The sequence below is a fragment of the Passer domesticus genome, chromosome 3 (genome assembly GCF_036417665.1).
Source record: "Passer domesticus isolate bPasDom1 chromosome 3, bPasDom1.hap1, whole genome shotgun sequence".
NCBI lineage: Eukaryota > Metazoa > Chordata > Aves > Passeriformes > Passeridae > Passer > Passer domesticus.
Window position 1 is genome coordinate 34,539,748 of NC_087476.1, and position 21,226 is coordinate 34,560,973.

The 21,226-nt window shown below is 39.2% G+C and overlaps 1 protein-coding gene and 1 long non-coding RNA gene across 2 annotated transcripts in view; both read right to left on the reverse strand.

The window, feature by feature from the left end:
* Positions 1 to 2,281: 2,281 nt before the first annotated feature.
* On the reverse strand, positions 2,282 to 6,137 carry LOC135298009 (uncharacterized). The gene is made up of 4 exons (XR_010359968.1): positions 6,100 to 6,137; positions 5,938 to 6,013; positions 3,440 to 3,472; positions 2,282 to 2,775 (listed from the first exon to the last, which is right to left on the reverse strand). It is a non-coding gene; the product is annotated as an uncharacterized LOC135298009 (long non-coding RNA).
* A 9,869-nt stretch (positions 6,138 to 16,006) lies between these two features.
* Positions 16,007 to 21,226, reverse strand: part of UBE3D (ubiquitin protein ligase E3D) — an 82,625-nt gene continuing 77,405 nt past the window's right edge. Inside the window, exon 10 of the mRNA XM_064412534.1 lies at positions 16,007 to 16,926. Coding sequence (XP_064268604.1) covers positions 16,906 to 16,926 — 21 coding nt within the window. The 3' untranslated portion in view covers positions 16,007 to 16,905. The remainder of the gene's footprint in view (positions 16,927 to 21,226) is intronic.

The window sequence follows — 21,226 nt, forward strand, 5'->3', positions numbered from 1 at the left end:
CTCACTCCTGTTAAGAAGTAAGTCTAATGTTCACTACCACTTTCTTTAAAAGAAAAAAAAAAAAAAAACAAAGAAAAAAAAAGAAGAAAAAAAAAAAGGAGAAAAAGAAAGCACAGCACTTAACTCTGGGAAAGCATTCCGAGTTGCTAAGACACAGGAGCCTGTCTCCAAAGCACCTCCCGCTCACCAGATTAGGTGGCTGCTTGCATTTTTCCCATCCCTGGGACCCCCAGGGATGCAGCCCAGTGGGGCTATGCACAATGTGGGATTAGTAATTCCACAGGGCTGCTCCACCAGTCCCACATGCCGCAGCATTTCACTTTCATTTGTCAAGCTTGCTTTCAGTGTGCCCTCAGCCTTAAAATGGTTGCTAGGGAGTGCTGCTTTTTGCTTGGGAAAACAAAAAGAGGAATGTGAAAAAAACCGGGTAAATACTTAGGTGCATGCATTATTACATCCATGCCTTTGTTGTCTTGCTTTGGAGATGACAGCAATAATTCCCTTTGTTGCTTTACAATTTAGAAGTCAGGGTAAGATGCTAGCAAATGTTCTGACATAATTGCTGGTAAACTGCTTGTACTCCCAGCAAACCAGGAGCTGCTCATGAATGCAGAAAGAAATGGAGAAAGATAAGTTCACCCTTATCACGAGTGTTCACTCTTTCAAAGTGGACTAGAAACACAGCATGACTCAAGTGCATGGGTGACAAATTCCCACAAGATCACCGAGATTTAGGTTTGCTCACCAGTGTCTTGTTAAGAGCCCTCATTGTGGGAAGAGGGGACTTCACCTCCTCACCTCTAGGTGACCACTTCCCAGCTGCCTATTAGGGCTGTGGCAGCCTTCAGCAAGGAACATCTTGTTTAACCAAGTACTTTAACTCCCTCTGAGTTAAAGCAAATCCAACTGGGAACATTTATTTACAGCATCCAAAATAGACACTGCAGCAGCAAGGGTTTTAAGGCATAATAAAGCAGGCTGTAATCAGCCTACTTACAAGAGAAAATATAAAAGGTTCTTTTTACTCCATCTCCTTCTTATTTGCTGCAAGTGGTCTTCAGACATGTCAGGGCCACTGTTTCCCTGCATGCCAAGTGCCACAGGCTGCACTTGTTAGAGAAAAACCTTTCCTCCACACCACCATCTGTAACTAATCCTCTTTCCAAGGGCTCTGAGCAGATTTATTTTTTCCTTTAGAAACTTTCTGTCTTTCCATCTGAAACTTACTTCCTTTTAACTTACTCAGCAGATGATCTTGACACTTCTCCAGTTAAATTAAGAAGTCTCACTTCTCTGGAGATGCAAATGTCACTTTGTCAGAGCAGCTGTCATCCCCTGTACTTTACTAGCCAACAAGCACCTTCCTGACTGAGTGCCACTTTACCTGCTGAACCTTTCCTTCCCTGCTACGGTGACTCAATTGCTTTTCAGAAAGTGTCTCCAGGCACTGAAGTTTGAATTTAAAATGAGCTAGAAGATTCATAAATATCCTTGGCACAAACATCCAGTGCAACAAGTGAACACAGTCATTATCATCTCTTGAATGAGTTGGTAATGCTGGGCTTAAGGCAAATGAAGGAGACAGAGAGGAAAGCCTTTCTTCCAAACATGCATGAAAATATCTCAAAGCATTGACAACAGAACAGCCTTTGGCACCTGTAGCAGATATTTTCCTGGCAAATGTCATCTTTTCAATCCACATTAACTCTCTGTGGAATGAGAGGCAAATACAAATTGCAATTGAAGGGGAAAGTCCAAGCTTTTTTGTATGTACACTAGAATAAGGGTCAATTTTATTTCAAGAGGCAGTCTCAGGATGACCTGTTTTTTTTAAGGCATTCTATATGTTTCTGGATGGGATGTCAAGGAATGACAGCGGAGCTGACAGCTCTATTAGCTGCAGAAACAGGACAGGTGAAAGCTGTTGTATCACCTCTGAATAATGAGCTGGATTTCAGAATGCAGCCCAGATTCTTGCAGGACAAACCATGATGTGACAGATTAGTGGTAGATGAAGCAACACAACCTGTGGACTTCTTTTATATCCAGGGCCTTTACTAACATACCTACAATAGATTGTGCAAGAAAGGCAGGACAAGTCCTTCATAAGAGCTGCAGGGTCAGGAGAAAGCAAATTTCAGTGACCTAAAAAAGGCCTCCTGGGCAAACCTTTAAGCAAGGTGCTGTGGGTGTAGTCACCCCAGTGTTTTCCCTGGCAGCACTCCAGTCTAACCTGCAGGTCAGGTTGATTATTTCTTACCCTTCCCCCTTGCAGCACAGCTGTTGGGTCTGGAATTAGTGGCTCTAAAGGTGCAGGGAGAGATTTTGTCCCAGATTCCACTCCAGAAACCTTCTTTGTCTCTTGACAATCAAGCAAGACAAGACAGGAGTCCTAGGGAGGAGCCAGGCTGTGTTCCTACACCCTGGCATGCCAAGTTCATTCATAAAGGCATTAGAATGTGATGATCAAATGCAATTTCACCAGAGTCCAAGTCAAGGCTGGTGTTTGCCCACAGCCAGGAAGTTCTGTTTGGGATTTACTGACATTCAGTGCATTCAAACCAACGTGGCTTTACTCCTATTAAAACATGCACTTGAATTATAACAAGCAGCCCAGACTTGGGGTGCTGATAGACTTGGCTAAAACATTGGCAGTTGCTCTTTTTTGTTGCTTCTTGCTCAACAGTTAGCTGTTGTAGAAATGTGCTTCTTCCAATTTCTTCCAGGGAAATACTTAACTGAAGAAATTATTTCCCTCATCTTCCCTTTCTTTGCCTGTGAAAAAAAAAATGTAAATAAAGATTGAAGAAAAAAGGGAAAATTTTTTTCAAAATAACAAAACACCAAATTGTTTTTGTGTTCATCCTGAGGTGGTATGATGGCCATGATTTACTGGGAGGGGGAAAAAACGGGAGGAAAATTAAAATCGCCAAGAGAATTAACATATTCCCATAGATACTTAGGCTACAAGTTTTGTGGACAAATGGGGAGGGTTTGGGGGGAAGATTTTTAACCTCTTTTTATTATGTATTTAATAGATGGCAAAAGTCAAAAAGGGATCAGAAAAAGGCACCCTATTATGTGCAAGCATAAAGACAGACACAGAATAGATGTGGGGACAATATTGTCTGCCATATTCCTAACTCAGATCCTTGTCAGTGCTGCAAGAGAGTGAAAATCCTTGTAGGATTCTTTACATTCTTTCATGTAACATCTCTCAGCAGCTGCTCTCTCCCCGCATTAACACAATTCCCAACACATTAAATAATAATAAAAAAGTTATTTTCATTGTTTAGCTTATAACTTAAGTCCAAAGGACACAGAAGGGTCTTCATTTGTGAAAAGGTGAAAATAAATTTAATGGGGAAGCAGGAGGTGCTACTAGTTACCTTTCAACTATTCTCTTACTGAATGTACTAAATATACTTCTCAAACTTACTTTCAGATAGAGAGTACTGCAAGTGCTGTATCTCTGCAGAGAAAGAAGTGCAAAAAAATTGCATGTCAGCCTGAGAAGAGCAGATATGGAAAGTGTTCCATGGGACTAGAGAGTGACAAGAAATTCAGAAGCTGCAAGGCATTAATGAGGTGCATTGATTTAATTAGCCAGCATAGCATCATTTATCATGGCAACCACGAGGGATGTGCCCAAAACAGCGACTGCCTGAAGGTCACACTCACATGTAACATTTCTGCTAAGCCACACAAGTGTCCAGCTGTAAAGACCTGCTCTACACAGGCTTGGAAAGAAGTCACTGAAAAACAATGTTGAAAAGCTTCCACATGAGTAACAGAGTGATATATGTTGTCATCAGGTCCATTCAACGCCTTAATGATGTGAAGTTTCTGGATTCTCAATGTTTATGGGACTTCAATGTGGGAAGTAAACAGTAAGGACTAATTTTAAGCGTGTTATCTGTAAGAGAGTGAGAATCATCAAGTTTTAGGACATTTCATGGTTTTATAACAGCACATCCACGCCTGTCAGTCTTTTCTGCCTACTATGTCTTGCCTGTTCATTATTCAGGAAAGAACTTAAATAATGATGAGGCTCTGAAAGAATTTTCACTAGCAAAAAGCTTCATAAGGGCAAATTTATGGTCTCAGCTATATAGGAGTCAGACTCAAGTACACTGATGAAGTGAAAAGAGTTCCTGGGGACACATGCTGGCATAAATGGGTGTTGTATATAAGCAAAGCTTATAATTGTATATATATAATTAAGGGCCTTGTTACCCTTGTAAAATCCTGGCTCAGGCCTGATACTTTGGCTAAATAGAAGAGGACTATGGGAAAGTGACTCTGCTGAGTTAGAGGTGGAAAAACAACTTATATAACCATTATGTGTTCACATCATGGTGCATGGTGGTTGGTTGGATTATGTTTGTCATGATTTAAAACTATGTAACTGATAAAGGCCTAACTACTTAAAAAGACCTGGTTTCTGCAATAAAACTACTCTCCTTTGCACCTGCCTGGGGACTCCATGTCACTTTGCTTCATACAAATGGGGGCTTAATTTGGCCCTAAATTAGAAACCATTTGTCAGCTGGGAGCTCAGATATCCAACAGCATTCAGTGCTGCCCCTCTGACACTTGATAGTTTTCCAACTGGAATTTCCTTACATTACTAAGGAAATTGTTAATATTTTTAATTAAGTTTTTAACGTCATTTTCTTTTTCATTTTCTGACTTACAAAGCATTTTACAAACATTTACAAAGTGTTTTGCAAGTGTTTATATTTGTTTCAGTTTTTAAGCAGCACTTGGGTCTGTTAACCTGTCCTAAGCACATCTGCCCTAAAGTGTTTCTTTAATTGAAACTCCTATTTTTAAAAAGGCATAATAGGATCCATGTTGACTAACTTCCTCATCCACCTTCCCACCAGAAAGAACTAGAAAGGCATCCCAGAAGTGTATACCTTCCACACCGTCTATGTGCTGGCCTGGAAGCTCAGCTTCACCCCTGACTGCATGAACCCTCGACAGGGGAATTTCAGGTAGAGCACAACTCAAAACTTTGCAAAGCAGAGCCCTCCTGCATTTCACGGGGTGGGAGAGTGTTCAGCACTGAGACCTACACAAGTGACAGTCTGTGGGGTGGGATTTGGCTGCAGGGACTTCTGCTGGTGCATCTTTTGGATGCCTGAGTTGAAAATTGGAAATTGGAAATTAGAACCCCCTCACAACTTTGTTAGTGAGTCTATTTCTGCTGTATTTAAACTGCCTTTGCATTGGTTGCACAACAAAGCCAGAATGAGGGATTTTTTTTTGCTCCCGAGAGAAAGTGGTGTTAGGTTGTTCTGGCTCTGTAATGTGCAGAACACCTCCTGACATCTAGTTCTAATTCTTCTCCCTTCATCTCCTTCAGCCCTTGCTTGCTACCTTCTAAAGTTTCCTTTGGGGTAATTTAAAACATATTATTTTTAAATTTAGCATAGTACCAAAGGACCATTTCTAGCACAAAATGGCCAAAGTAATTGCCCAGAGAATCTGGTGTCGCTTTCAGAGGTTAGAGGTCCATGTTCCTGCTGACAAAAGATATACAGGTTGCACAGACATCAGAGTATTTGCATGGTGCATGAGCAGCGTGAAAGGAAAAAGCGTGGAGAGCAGGGGTTCAGCGAGAATGCAGGCGGCTATCAGGGCTCTCTAAAGGAGTTCAGCTTTTGACTTTCTACCCTGTTTCATGCAGTATTTGCTGTTGGACCCTGCCTTATTCTCCAGGTGCTATTTCTCTCATGAGGTACCAAGCAGGAAGGCAACATCAGCAAATAAGTGAAATTTTGTCTGATACTGTCTCTTAGGAGGGACAGGACATTTCTCTTCCTGCACCTCTGTTAAACCTTCCTATATTACATACCCTTCCTAATGACCTGTAGGATGTTCAGCCCAGCTAATATGATGAAACTCAGATTATACAAAAATAGCACATACTTGAGAAGTCACCTCTTTATGGTTCTGTCGGTGGCAACAAGGGTAGGCAGCATCCCTCCTAGGTCTTAGCAGCTGCCTGTAAAAGAAGGGACACCCCTGACAATTTATCTGAGCATCTGAAGTGCAGATTTTCCACTTTGGAAAAGGGGTCTCCTAGAATACCTTGCAAAGACAGGACTGTCCCTGCTTTTGCATTGCAAATGTTAGATCTGGGTGTTAGGCTGGAGTTACACCTAATCCATGCTCCTTTATGAGGCAGGAAATTCCAAATCTGTGATCAAAGCAACACACAATCTGTGCAACCAACCCTTTTAATGTTTGGTTTTCAAATAGATGGATTAGAACAAAACAAGCAGCACATTTTAAGAAGACTGGATATTAACATTAATAAAAACTCTGTGAGAGTATAACTGTGCTGCTGCAGTTTAACAAAAAGCAGAATTCCCTAGACTTGCATGAACTATTGGCTCACTGGCTAACATAAACCTGCAGTCTGTTCGCTGGAGAAGCCCAGATACTCTGCTGATCTCAATGAAAGAACAAATGCAACTAGAATAAACACCCTGGGATCTTGAAAAGCTTGGGAAGACATCAGCTGCTGTTAAACCACACAGAAATAAAACAGTAGTGAAACTAATAAATACATACAAACAGGTTTAAGGTGTCCTCTTTAGAAACACTATCCCATGAGTTAAAGATCTGAAAATTTAGCTTTTAACAGCTCTGGCACACAAGGAACCAATACAAGTATTTGCCTATCTCCCCTGTGTAAGTGCTTCACTTCTTGTTCTTGGCTACATAAATCAAAGGCAGGGTAAACACATTACGAGTTAAGAGAAGGAAATAATATGATCTCCTAGCAGACACTGGGAGCAACAGCTTTCCACTTATGTGCCAAAATGCCACACAAAACTCTTGGTCTGGAACAAGATACGCCTTCTTTTAGAAACAGTCTGTAGTAAATCCATATTTTATCTACTAAATCCTTGACTGCTTAGCCTAAAACTCAGAGTCTTTTAACATGTTTCTCCTTAGAATATCTCTTTCAAGACTAGACTGTGCTTTTCTCTCATTTTGTAGGCACAGATTAAAGACAGAGCTATAGACAGGTGCAGATGCTCAAAGAGGAACAAAGTGTCCAAATCCCAGAGTGCCAGTCACAAAGCCCTAGGATATCCAGTTACACTTGTCAAAAGCCATAGTGGGAAGAGATGGAAAAAAAATCTCTATTCTGATGTAATTTGACGGTGAAAAGGGGTGGACAGAGTCCATATAGATGCTCCTGATACATAAAAAATACCTCAGAATTGTGGATATACCTGAAAGTGGGAGACAAATGGATAATATAACATTGACCACATTGTCCACATTCTGTGCTCACAAATCAGTTTTCTTTTGACAAGACTCATTTTTCACAGCAGTATCTTTGTCTCCAAGCCCTTGCCAAACAGTTATAACTTCATCAGTGCATTTGGGGATATATTTAACAAAATTGCCTTTTGCAGAAGTAAGATGGTACCAAAGCAATGCAATTCTGAAAAATAAAAACACAGAGGGAAGAAGAAAAGCTATCCTGAAAAACTAGAGAATATGACCCTTAATTTCCTAATAAAATGCCCCAGTGCATTATTGCTTGCCTGTTATTCTCTTTATGAATTACAGGAAAATAAAATTACCATAATTTTGCAATGTGTGCAACATTATTTCATTACAAGGAAAAGAAGCTAAAATTGTGCTTTATTATCAAGGAATTATGTCAGTATTAAGACTACTCTAATGTGGCCTTTGCTCTTGAGTTCTTTATGAAATCAGATGCACAAGGTGCAGTTAGTGACATACAGAGCCTGGTCTCTGAAGTTGTTTCAGAGGCTGTGTCTAAACACATGACAGTCTCAGAATTCCTCAATGCTTTCCTCTAAATAATCAAAAACATTTTCATACGTGCCAACAAACACACCTGTGCTGAAATTATGTGGCTAAAACTTCAAGGCAGAAAATATCAAATGTTAATGTGCATGTGTCCCTTTGTCCATTACTGTATCATTTGTGATTAGATAATCATTTTAAAATTAATAACTAATAATAGCTTGGCTTCCCTTCTGCAGCTGTACATATGGCATTTGTTATGCATGTATTAGAGAAATAAAGAACATGATATAATATATAAACTGTATTACTAATCTTCAGGAACTCTGCTCATTCATCTCTCCTTCCCCTCATTAAACCAGGCCACTAGCCCGAGCAGGTTTTTGTTTGAACAATTGAACAAGGCTAACTTGACATGAGTTGCTACTTGAAATGGGCTTAAGCAAGACAAACCATTTCTAACTGGGGATGGTAGGCAGAGGAATGCAGAACATCCTGAGGACACGCCAACCAGCCTTGGCTGACCAGGGTATCCTGCATTTGAGAAACACTACTAGTGACAGGGCAAAAATTATGTGGTGTATACTAAATATTTTTAAATAGAGCTTGTAGATTAAAAAGTTCCTTCCAACCAGACTTTAACAAAACTTGTCAGTGACCTAAAATCTGCTGTTTGTGTTGCTGTCTCATGGAGCTTTGAATCAAGTCCATGATCTCAAAGTCCTCTCTTCAAGACACCTGGAAACCTGGGCTCAGGATAGCTATTGCACTTCCCACAAGAGAAAAACTTTTCACAGTGGCCTCTTCACTTATGGAGGGATCACACATAGGAACTCTGGACCCTGGAAAAACCAAACACCTTCCGCTCCTGGGCAGGCTTCTGTCACTCACCTCTTCTGACCGAGTCACCGGGAAGGTCGGAGGTTTGAATCAAGCAGGCAGCCGCTCCGTGCTCACCCCCACAAGATGACGGAACCAGGCACTTTGCACCTCCTCTCTGCAGAGAGCAAGGCTGGGTCACACTTGTGAGGTGCTACCAGTGCTGCAGAAGGCACAAAGCTGCTCGACACGGCAGCGCTGACAAACTCCCACCACGCGGTGACGGATCTGGAGGGCTGGCAGGTTAAAAAAGCTTACCCAGGATAGAGTGCATTATTATTAGCCCACGATGTAAATAACATTACATATGGAAAAGCAAAGCACAGATCTGTCTGAAGTCTGTCAAATATCTCTTTGAAAGTTTATACGCTCAGGCAGGAAAAGTTTGAATCCCACAGACCCTGTCTGTAGCCATTCTATGGGCACAGCTATCCAAGTTGTAATATCCAGCATCCAAGCTCAGGACAGCAACGCTTTCCATTAACAATACTGGACTATAACTCTTGTCTTGCTCCCACTCCCATAACTTGGTCTCAGTTTATCATCAGGCTGTTTGGTACTCACAGCAGAAGCATGGAATGTAACACTGCATTTTTTAAGGAGCATTTTCTCATTAGAATCTCAATCTTTTTGTACTAAAAGCTAAAATTAACAAGCCCATTTGGAACAAAACAAAATAAAACAAAGCAACCCCAAACTGACCAGAGACCCAGTGCTAAATACGAATGAGATAATCTGCAATTTTTACCTAATAAGTCAATTGTATAATACTCCAACACCTCTCTACCACAGAGGAGGGCTCCATTCACTGGAGCATTTGCCTTTCATGCATGGTCAGGAACAAGTACTGCCCAGTGAGTGTCAATAACAGCTGAAGACAGTAGATCAGTCCTGGCACAGGACTCACGAGCATAGCATCAAGATCCTGACTGCTGCTGAGGTCTGAAATGAACTTCCAAGGTCCAAATCCTCAGCAGAAACCCAAAGAGAAGTAAATGGCTTGAGGGAATAATAGCTCTGCCTATAAGCTGTTCTTATTAAACATTTTCACTAGTGACCATAGCAGAGTGACATGGTTCACTAGAAATGTTATAAGAACACTTGCTGCTGTGACAGTCAGAAACATCATAAATAAAGATGAGGATCAGAAAAAGTAAGGAAAGGATCAATACACAAAGCATGACATCAGACACTTAAAAAATAATCTGATACTTCTACCAGAGAATAATGGCATTCTTTAGGTTTCCACAGTTGGAAATGGAAGGGAAGAAGAGCTGGGGTGAGCTAGCCTCCAGCAGATTTGAGAAAAAAGAGAACTCACAAATACATGAAGTGAGGTGTTCCCAAAAGATGCAAGAAAGTATTAATGTCTCTTTGCTAAGATGCACACCTCATGCATAACTTGCTCACTCCCACACAACGGAGATTAATTCCTGCAGGCACAAACACTGGATTTGGTAGAATGCCAAGTTTATCTTTGGGAATGAAACCATTAATAAAATTAACATTGAGGAGATAGAATTGTTCCCTAAGCACAGAATAGGGTTTAAGAACCCAGGAAGGAAACTGCCTACATTAAAGAATACTGTTGGCACAACAACAAACAGATGCACTACAGCTGGGGATACACTTACCTCAGAAATCAGAAGATTCCTTTCAGAAGAATGAGACTCGGGGTCAGGTTGTCAGTAAGGATAGCAGAACAGGAAAAACCAAAATCAAATTAACTGATCAGTTTTAGGGTGGATCAGCATACGAAAGTAGTCATATGACAGAGAACGATATGGAAGAGTGACATCTATAAGAGAAGATTGGGTTTAAGGGTTGGAAAAGTCTCACAGGCTCTGAACTCCAGGTCTTTCAAAAATGCTTTAAAATTATATTCTATGGTGAAAAAAATATTATTAATTCTGATAATGTAACATCTGCCTAGTAGGGTAGGAGACAAACATCCACTTTAAAATGTGAAATGATGCACTAAAAAACAAATAGCCCATGTGAGGTCTTCTTTACCTACTAGTCTTCTGGTAGCTGTAACAACTTGCAATTAGTGTCTACCTAATATACTTTTGTGTAAATGCTTACTCTTGCTAAGCAATATCAAAATCTAGAAGCAGAAGAAGGTATAGATTTTAATGCATTCAGTAATAAATCCACAGGTACCTAGAAATATTTGCAAAATAAGTCAAGATGTTCTTTTGCATTCATGTGATCATTGAAAAAAAAAAAACAACCTAGGAAATGTGTTTTTATTTGCAAATTACGATGCCAATTCCAAAACCCCCATCTTATTGAGATGTTTCTTCATATGCCTGTTGCAATCTAAAGAGCACTTTTAAGGACAAAATAAATGTCTATTTCAGGCAGGCTGTTAATATATTTTCCTCCTCAGCATCTCGGAGCCCTCTGCTGCGTGATGTCCTCAATGGGGCTTGCTCACGCCTTGTTTACCTGCACAGAGAGCTGCCTGAGAGCCAGAGCTGTGTTTGCTGGATCGGAACAGACACTGCTCTTTGTGCTCCTGAGATAAGAGGTTGCAACAGTCAAGCTGGTTTTGTGCATCTCAACCACAAAATATGATCTTAATAATTACTGTGAATCAACTAAAATAGCAACTCATAGCTTCTTCCCAATAGCCATAAATTTAAAAGGCGCTCTTAATTTAGTGCTTTTTCATCTTGCTTCACATGTTTGAGAATATTTATTCCAACAAACTCACAAAACCTCCTTTCAGCAACAAAGCACAAGCTGTAAATTGTCCCATACCTCAGTTTTCTTTCAAAGCTCAGACAAAGGATTGTTCTTGCCCTTTTCATATTATGCCCACATAAATCAAAGCCCAGTAAAGGACAAGTCAAGTAATCTGAGCAAACAGCCTACACTAAATATACAACTGGATTGTTGCATGTCATGCTTCCCATTAGTCACAGATAGAAACTAGAAACTTCTGACAAGGTTGACAAAGAAGCTGAGAGTAGAGCCATTGCATCATGGATATAATCAATAAGCCTGTTAACTTAGGACTCCATCATGCACAGCTGATAGAGCACTGACTGAATTTCTTTCTTCCCTCTTCTTGTTTTACAGCCAATGTCCTTTCTTGCAGGAACAACACTTGTGAGCTGTGCAGCACCCTCTAATTATGATGGTTCAGTGATGGAACTGACTCCATGTCTGTCCAGATGTGTTTTCATGCTTTTCTCAGATATAGTCAGCCCTGTTCTTATTCATGTGCCAACTCAATTTTATATTCTGAAACAATACTGACAGTGGAAGAACAGAGACTTCATCTCCCTCCTGTTACACTGAACATCATTGGCTGATATAAATTGGCAACAACTCCATTAAAGTTGGGACAGCTACATCAGCTTTATCATGTTTGATGGTCTGCCATCTGATGATCTGTGCAACTCAGCTGATGGCCACACAGGGACTTTTTTCCCAGCTGCTGAAAAAATGACCTTGTTCCTGATGGGAAAGTCGTGAGTCTTATGATACAGTCAGAGATTTAGAAGTGAGGACACACATGTGGTAAAAGACAAGATGCCCAGCCCACTAGAGTTGTAATAACCCAGTGTCAGTAATGAAGGTGTTTCACAAGCCCCTCATTGGTGGTGCTGCCACAAGCACATGGTAGAGCCCATCTGCAGCTGTGCCATCCTGCCTGTGATACAGAAAACCCAGTTATCACAAAAGAACACGAATAATTAAATTATTTGCAGTCTCGAGGAAGTGATTAAAAGCACATAAGATGGACTTATAGATGTTTTATATTTTGGAATAAACAGTTTTCTACAATTTACACTGACAAATTGATAGATATTTATATTGTCACTGAATATAAGAGAGTAGAAGAAGCATCTATCACTAAGAACACAGAGCTGACCTGCACAATCCATGTGTAAGACACCTAGCTGGGAATAAAGGCTGTGGCAGTGAGACAATAGCATTACTGCTGTGTTTAGAGAACACCAGCCAAACACACTGAACCACAGAACTGTGGGACCTGGACACAGCAATTGCTATCCACAGCAAGAAAAATGCCATGCTATTCAACACTTACAGTCACACTCAGGTATTAGAAGACACAGATGTTGCTACTGAGCCATTTTCATACGGACCTGCAAAATTCCTGATATTCTGTGAACGTTGCCAAATGCTGCCTGGCATCTGCTATGAGGCAACTCAGCCTGCTCTGAATGAATAAACTGAAGCTGTTTCAAAAGACAGGAGCTGCTCAATGTCTCTATAATTTGTTCATCTGCAGATTTTTCAGTGCTTCTATGACAGTGATTCAATGGTAGCAAAACAACCCATGGAGGTAAACCAAAAGGAATGAGGTTGATGAGCTAAAGCAGTACCTCAAGCAAGTCACCTGTCATTTATAATGGAGTGCAGCCAGCTGGGAGAGGAATGATAGGACACAAAGTCTAAAATTGAAACCACAAAGTGATGTTCTGGAGGAAAGAAGATGAAGGCAGCAAAACAAAATTACTGGAAAGCATTTGCATTTAAACCCAGAATGTTTGAGAGCAGAATCATCTATTGTAAATTTTAATTAAAGTTATTCCTTATATACAAAAGTTTCTCTACACACAAAAGTAAGATGGAGGCAAACTAGAACTTGCCCTCCAACTGACAGGGTAAGGCCAGTACAGCTCTCTGATTAACCCATTTGTTGCTGTTATTCAGTTTATCCTAACCTACTCTAGCAGGGATTTAAATGAAGCCAGAAAGCCACCCTAACTGGAATTAAAAGAGCCCCACTGGGACTCAATCTCAATTGGTATGCCAATTTACTATTCCAGTTAAATGGTCACTCTTTTTAAGAAATAGCAAGCCCTACACAGATGCAATTGCCTTGTGACTCATTAATGACAGCAATAATATTGTTGTCTGTTGTTGCTAATGGCAAGTACAGTACTGGTCTGACAGACAGGCATGTTTTCTGCACCACAGCAATAGCCAGCTTTATAATCTAATAACATATACGAATTACAGCTACCATTTTTAATATCTTCTTGGTGCCATACAGTATTTGGGCACATCTCAGTTAACGCAGGTTGGGATCATTGATTAATTATTATTACTTCAGGACTAACATCGTGCTTGGCACTACAAAAAGCAAAAATTAAGGCAGCTTCTGCAATCAGAAGTGCAGACTGAAAGAGATAAAAATGCTGGGGAGAGAGGGCAAGCAATAAGGACCAAATGCTTTATAAGGGCACAGCTTCTAGGCTAGCCCCTATCTTGGTGCTTGCTTTTCCATCTTCATGGAGCTACTGTCCGTACATTTCCAAACTAAACAAACTTTCTGTTATGGTTGAATACCAACATGGTATTTAAGCTAGACTAAGATGTACCACTAACTCTGGATGCAAAGCAGACCACACAGTACCTAATTGTACTTTGGGATTACACTACTTCTCAAAATGCTGATGTTAATAAGCAAACAAGAAAATATAATATCATGCTATTCAACAGGGAGAGAAATGGAGGCAAGAGCAGTGGTAGTGGTAGGCAAGGGTCAAGGAAGAAGCTGAGGGGAACTCAACAGTCTTTCTGAACCTAAGTCCATTTTTTATAAGAGCCCGTGGTTCACTGCAAAGATAACAAAGGCCAGTTTTCCTTTTATAAAGCAGAGAGATTTCAAGAAGGTGTCAAATGAACCTGTCAAACTTCAAATCCACTACTGGCTCAGTAGGAAATGTGGCATAAAAAATAGGAGGGGAGAAAAAGACCCAATAAAGTTGTCTTCAGAAATAGGAGTTCTGAATAACATATTGCCTGGTACCTGGGAGAGCACACAATCATTTATTTTCTGAACATGGCCAATTAATCTATTTTCAAATGGAAAGACATCTGAGACAACTATCTATTATCATATGTGGTCGGATATTTTCCAGTAATTTCAGTAGTTAAATGTCAGTAGAGGTCTCAGAGTTAGAATCAAAGAAAGGGAAAAATTACACTAAATGTGTCAAATTGCCCTCCTGCTGGTACAGACACAGACAGGCAAGTGTCACCATTGAGAACACTGAGAGAAGGAAAATGTCCCCAAATTGGAGGGCAGCTTCAACAGAGAGATTTATTCTTTTTATTTTGGGGATTTCACAACTTTACTTACAATTGTGGTGGGTCAACCCTGACCAACAGGTAAGCAAGGACCCATCTGGCTACTCACTCATGCCCTCGTTCCCTTAACAGCATGATGGGGCAGAGAACAGGAAGAAAAACTCAAGAAAATCTGTGAGTTGAAAGACAGTTTAATAAATGAACCAAGCAATGCAAAGGCAGTAGCTCATTACCCCCCACAAGCAGACCAATGCTCAGGTATTCTCTGAGCAAGCACAAACTTGGAAGACACCCCTCTCCCTCCTTCTTCCTCTACCACCACTTTCACGGGTATGGTACAGGATATCCCCTTGGCCAATTCAGATGAGCTGTCCCTGCTGTGTCCCCCCGCTAACTTCTAGTCCCTCTTTACTGTGGAAAGTGGGTGCAGAGTGTGAAGTAAGAGAAAGTTCAGCTATAGTCAAAATATTGATGTTGGAGCCACAAATCATAGCACCACATGGTGAAAAATATTTAAAAGATGGAATATTTTGGTGTGATATGAATGATTTCCTTCTGCAAATTGCTCAATCATACTTAGATACTTAGATATTGATCTGTTGTTAGATATTTATTATTTTTAGATGTTTGTTTTTGTTAGTTGTTTATTATTGTTACTTATCTGTTACTAAGTACCTATTCTTAGTAAATATTTAAAATAGAGACTCCAAAAGGCAAAGGCCTTGTCAAGCCTCTAAAGGATGACACCTGAAGTTTTAGCATTCGTATTTTTAGATTCCTTGCTGCCTATGTGTGTAGTTTTGACCTCATATTAAGTGTTAGTAAGTTCTCTTCACAGAGTAGGTAGACAAAACAATTCCTTTTCTAGCTTGAGACCAAGGACAACCATTACAAGTTTCAGGCCCAAGACCATAAGCAACAGTGGACTAAAGAAAGAGAAAAAGAAGGATGTGACTTCATAATCTGAAGGTGTAATTGGACAGTTAACCCCAATATGCAAATGGACCAAAACTTATAAAAGTGTGAGACCTCATGACGGGTAGTTCTTTTTTTTGGTGACCATTTTGGGTTCATCTTGGGTGTTGCCCTGGCCAGGCTGTTGTCCTGCCCAAGGTGTATCCATTAAAGTCTTTAATTAAATGCCTACTTTATTCTTTACCTCTGTCTAGCCTCTGTTCTAGGTTAGCCTCCTCAAGACATCATGGGAAGCTGAAACTGTCACAGAAATCAGGCAGAACAAATGGTAAACTAATTTAGAAAAAATATTTTATTCATAAAATGACTCAGCATTGGTGCATAGACAAAATATCTTGGAGCTAGATTGTTTAGTCCCTGAATACAAAAGTCAGAATAATTTTTTTTCTTCCTTCAATACTGAAAACTAAAATAATATCAGAAAAGTTATATCCAGAGTGGGTGCTGTGAGGCCTCAGCTCCTTGTCTTTGGATGTGTAAAACTGAGGTGTCCAAGACTTTGTAGGATCACTTCCTATGTTAGGATCATTTAACGAGTAAGGGGCATATTAACTTTCCTTGAAATAATAATTTTTCCAAATAACCACAACACCTTGATTCTCCAAAACATATGACGTAGGAATACAGATGTTGTCTTCCCTTACCCTTAAGCAGAGAGGCAAACCTTAATGCAGAAACAATATACATGATAAACACATAAGTTTTACAAAAAGCAGATTTTATGTTTTAAAGTTGGACCTCTAACTTCACAAGAACAAAGAAGGTAAAGAACTCACATTAGTATCCATGGCATTTTAAAATATTTGCTACCAGTTGTGAACATTCCTCAGGATATATACATTGCTATAAAACACTGGTAAAGGCAGTACAAGATACACAGGGAATTTCCTTTTAGCAGTGAAGACATGATAATAGTCATCCCATCTGGATGTCATCGGAGTGACAGGTAAGTTACTCTTAGAATGACATCTAAGAATCCACTGGATACAAAAGTCAACTCTGCCTTTGGTTTTGAAACACATTCAGATAAGAATACACCCACCCCCTCCACCCCATTTTCTTCTGTATTGCCAGGGAATTTTCTTCTAAAAGTCCCACCACAGCAAGTTATCTGTACACATTTCTCCTGAAAATAAATCTAACAACAGTTTTCAACACAGGTATCTTCTTTCTTCACATCTTCAAAAAGGCAACCTACAAAAAGAAGCAAAAACAATACTGATTAATTTCAACATTGCAGGTAAAACAAAGATGCTTCTTTGCCTCAACAGAAATTATATATTATAATAATCTTTTTACTTAATAACACACTAGTGCAATGAGAAAACAGAGGCTGTATTTGTTCTTTTCCCACTTCTCCTTTACCTAACATGTCTCCTAAAAATTCTCAAACTTTCTTTTTTTTCTCAAGCACTGCCTGTGTTGCAGAACTAAAACTTTTTTTTTCCTCCCAGGATAACAAAGAATGTTTATCTCATCTAACTTCAAAGGCTATTTGATAGTATTTTGAAACTAGCTAAGATTAAATCTTTGATACATTCCCAGTTTTGTCTGAATATTAGTTTGTTTGAACAGTGCTGTCACTCTAAGTCAAATCCTGATTCCAAAGTCACGATGAGAAGTCCAAAGTCATAAAGAAAAATGTCTTACATTTTGAAATAACCAGGAACCTAAATCTTACCAGAGGGGAGAAGACAAATACTTGTATATGATCAGAAGATAGCAAATGATATACCTCTTCTCTTTACTGCACTAAGTGAACTGTCTAACAGCTATTTAGAGGGACGGTGATCTATCAAATACAAGAGATCTATAAGATTTCTGCTGTCCCAAACTCATTTGTTCTTGGTCACATGCATGCAGCAGTTTCTCCTGTATGGTTTTTGTTTTGTTAAGTCTTCTTCAGGATCTGCAGTATTCTAATGCAGAGAGCTAAGTTAGCTGACTGGAAATGACATGTCCACATTGTTATCTGACAAGGAGATTGCTTCACATATTTTTTGTTGATCACAAACACAGAAAAACAGATGTACAGATGCCTTCATAAAAATGCAAAAACAAAGAAAGAAAAATGACTACCAGGTTACACAACTGTCTTCTGAAAAGATACAACCTATTTCTCCTGTCTGATGAAAAACATACAAGAAAAGAACTTCTGAGACAGACACTTCCTCTTTTTTCTCTGCAAGAGCTTTCAACAGTCATTTAAATGAAGATTAAAATTACCATCAACTTTAGATTTTCAGAGATGACCCCAATCACCACTCTACTCAATGCTGTGACAAAAGAACTCATAAAGCATGATCAACCAGAAGGAATTAAATGCAAGCATAAAATATCACTGAGTATTCAGAACAGAGCATAAAACAGAGTTAAAACACTCTTTTTGGATCCTGTGCCCAGAGTATGTTTAAGAGAGTTATATGTCTGCTATAAAGGATGAAAAAAAAAAGGCTGCAATTTTTAACATAACTAAGATGGTTCTCAGAGAATCAGTCATACAAAGGATTCACGTCTAAGTAACACACCTACAAGGCATAAATATGACATGACAACAATTCTTGGTTAAGAATAGAAAAAAATCATGCAAACTCACTTCCTGAACACTCTTTTGCTACTCCAAGGCTAACAGCAATGAACCAGTAGAAAACTGCAGTTACTGCATGGAAGAGTTTGTACAGACAACACAACTGAGATCCCTGAAATCTCCCACATTTCCAAATCATTCTTTTCTTCTTCCAAACTGGAACTAAAATTCAAAGCCAAAAGTTTTCATGTCTTATAGTAAACAGAAGGAAGAAATTCTTTATTGTAAGGATAGTGAGGCATTGGAACAGGTTGCCCATGTGGAACTGTAACCATCCTGACATTGGAACAGGATTCCCCATCCCTGGAAGCACTCAAGGCTAGGCTGGATGGAGCTTTGTGTAACCTGATCTAGTGGGAGGTGAGCCTGCCTGTGGTGAGAGGTTGGAACGAGATGATCTCTAAGGTCCCTTCCAACCCAAAGCATTCTATGATTTTAAGAACATACACTTTCAACAACGTCTATAGGCAAACCATGCCAGCAATCAGCTGGCTGGCCAGCGTGAAAGTTGGCCTGCCTTTCCCATGCAAATCTCATCACACTGACACATTCCCATAAAGTGTTTTTTTCAGCTCCATCAGCATTTTCCAGCAGTAAGCTGCTACATCAAAATAATTTCTGTCAGCTCAACCAAGGGGTGTTGTAAAAGCCAGAGACTAGTCATCATGTAGGGAAATTTATCCACTGTGCCAAAGATTCCCACCCTCAAAGACAAAAATTGAAAGCAAAATCAATATTCTTGTCACCTTTCTCATGATTTAGTTGCTCAGATGAATAGAGACACATACATAATTATGAGCAAATGTAAAATCTTAGCTCTGTGCAAAAGTCATAAAGCTATACAGGCTAGGAATGAAACCCTGGCACCAGTCAAATCAATGTGACAAAACTCACATTGACACTAACAATGTGGGAGATTTGTCCTTGCATTGCAAGGAAAAAATAGAAAAATCAAGAAAAGCAATAACCATCTCAATACACAAGACTCAAAATTTCAAGCAGATTTTTCTACCTGAGACTGCAGACTCCTTTGTACAGAGTTTTGAAGTGCCATTAGAGTGGATATATTTGTTTAATATGTCTGCTTGCTATATTTTATAATGCATAAAATACACTTACTTCTCCTTTATAAGAGAGTTATTTGCAACATAATGCCTCCCTAGACTGCTAGGCTCTCCTACTGCCCAATAAACTGAAAAGCAACAAAAGTAATAAATTATTACTGTCTGTGTTTATATTTACTACCAATGTGAATGAAAAGAGCACATTAGATCATCCCTACAGCTGACATACCAGCAAAAAAAAAAAAGCAAATCAAGCTGTTTCAAAAACACCTGCAACCCATGAAAGTACTTCAGAATAAAATCAACTGAAATGAAACCACTTATGAAGTTTCACCTTATCCATCCAAAGTTCAGTATGAAGCATATAAATATTCCTTTATTATACTGTTACTGTAGATGCAGTTGGATATCTAAACAGCAGTAAATTATATGTTCTACATAATAAAAGAATTACTATAGGTTGGGAAAATGGGATTACCCATTTGGCATTACTCAACTGGTTCTCCCCCAGTTTTCCATCTATTAAGATACATTCTCTGCAAGACAGACAACTACTCGCTTCTTCCAGCTTTAATAGCATGCTTTCAGCAAAGTCTGCACATCCAGTATTTCACTGCTGTGAGAGCATTTTGAAAGAAAAATAACGTACCAAACATCTCATCTACAAAGGTTTATTACTAAATTCAGAACAAAAGTCAGTTCTCTAATCCGTTTTTTACTGAGCTTACCTGAGCACATTGTCCCCTTCTCAAAGCACTCAGATACTCCTTCAGTAAACAATAAAGCAGCATCAGCTTTGTTAAAATTTCTCAGAGTCAGGACAAGTTAAGAAATCCAGGTACTGATGCGCAATTTTAGAAGATGTTTTCTCTTGGCTTTCTCAGGAAAATCATAGAATGGTTTGGGGTGGAAGAGACCATAAATATTATCTAGTTCAAATTCCATGAGCAACCTGGTCAAGTGAAATATGTCCAAACACCGAGGAGTAAAAGGTGAAAGAAAACAATTGCAACTTCTTAAAATATTTTTAAACTATGGAGACCTAAACAACTTAGAGATTAAAGAAGGTGGTTTCAGATGGCTGAAGCTGGTGAAAAGAAATCTCTTCTACCAAGTGCTAACACTAGGTGAGCTGGCAGAGTGGATGACTGCTGTAAGAGAAGCAGGAACATGAGAGAAGCAGCAAAACAACATATTTTAAAGAAATGCAATCTGCAAATCAACTAAGGAAGGAAAAAGAAGTTCAATCTTTGAATCAGCTGCAAGAACCATCCCAGGAGCCAGATTCTTACTTCCACAAAACAGGAAATAATACATCAAAAGTTGCATTCCCATGTTGTAACACAAGCTTTGAAATTGTTCTTATGTTGTTCTCTTTTAGGTGTTGAAGTGAATGGTGCATAAAAATCCCTATGTATGTTTCTCAAAGCTGACAATGAAGGATTTTTAATACCTATGTCTCTCCTAAGAGCTAAATGAAAGTATGTAGAAAATACAGAATTTCTCTTTAGTTTTAGAGAGGGAATTGTACTTCAATTTACTCCTGCATAACTATAAAGGAAAATAGTGGGTTGAAAGTAGTTATGTATGCTTCAGTTTCAGCAGAAGAAATTAAATCTCTGAATACTTCCTAAAATATGACTGCTATGGTTTTTTCCACTGCACAACAAATAATAAAACACCACCCAGCTCAAACCTGAGGTTTAAATGTATAAAAGACATTTTACTGCAGTCTTCTTTGAACATTAGACAATTTTTAAACACTACCATGACCAGTTCATAATACTACATTGCATTTTGGAAGAACACAACTTACACGACTATCTTAAATCATATCTACTCC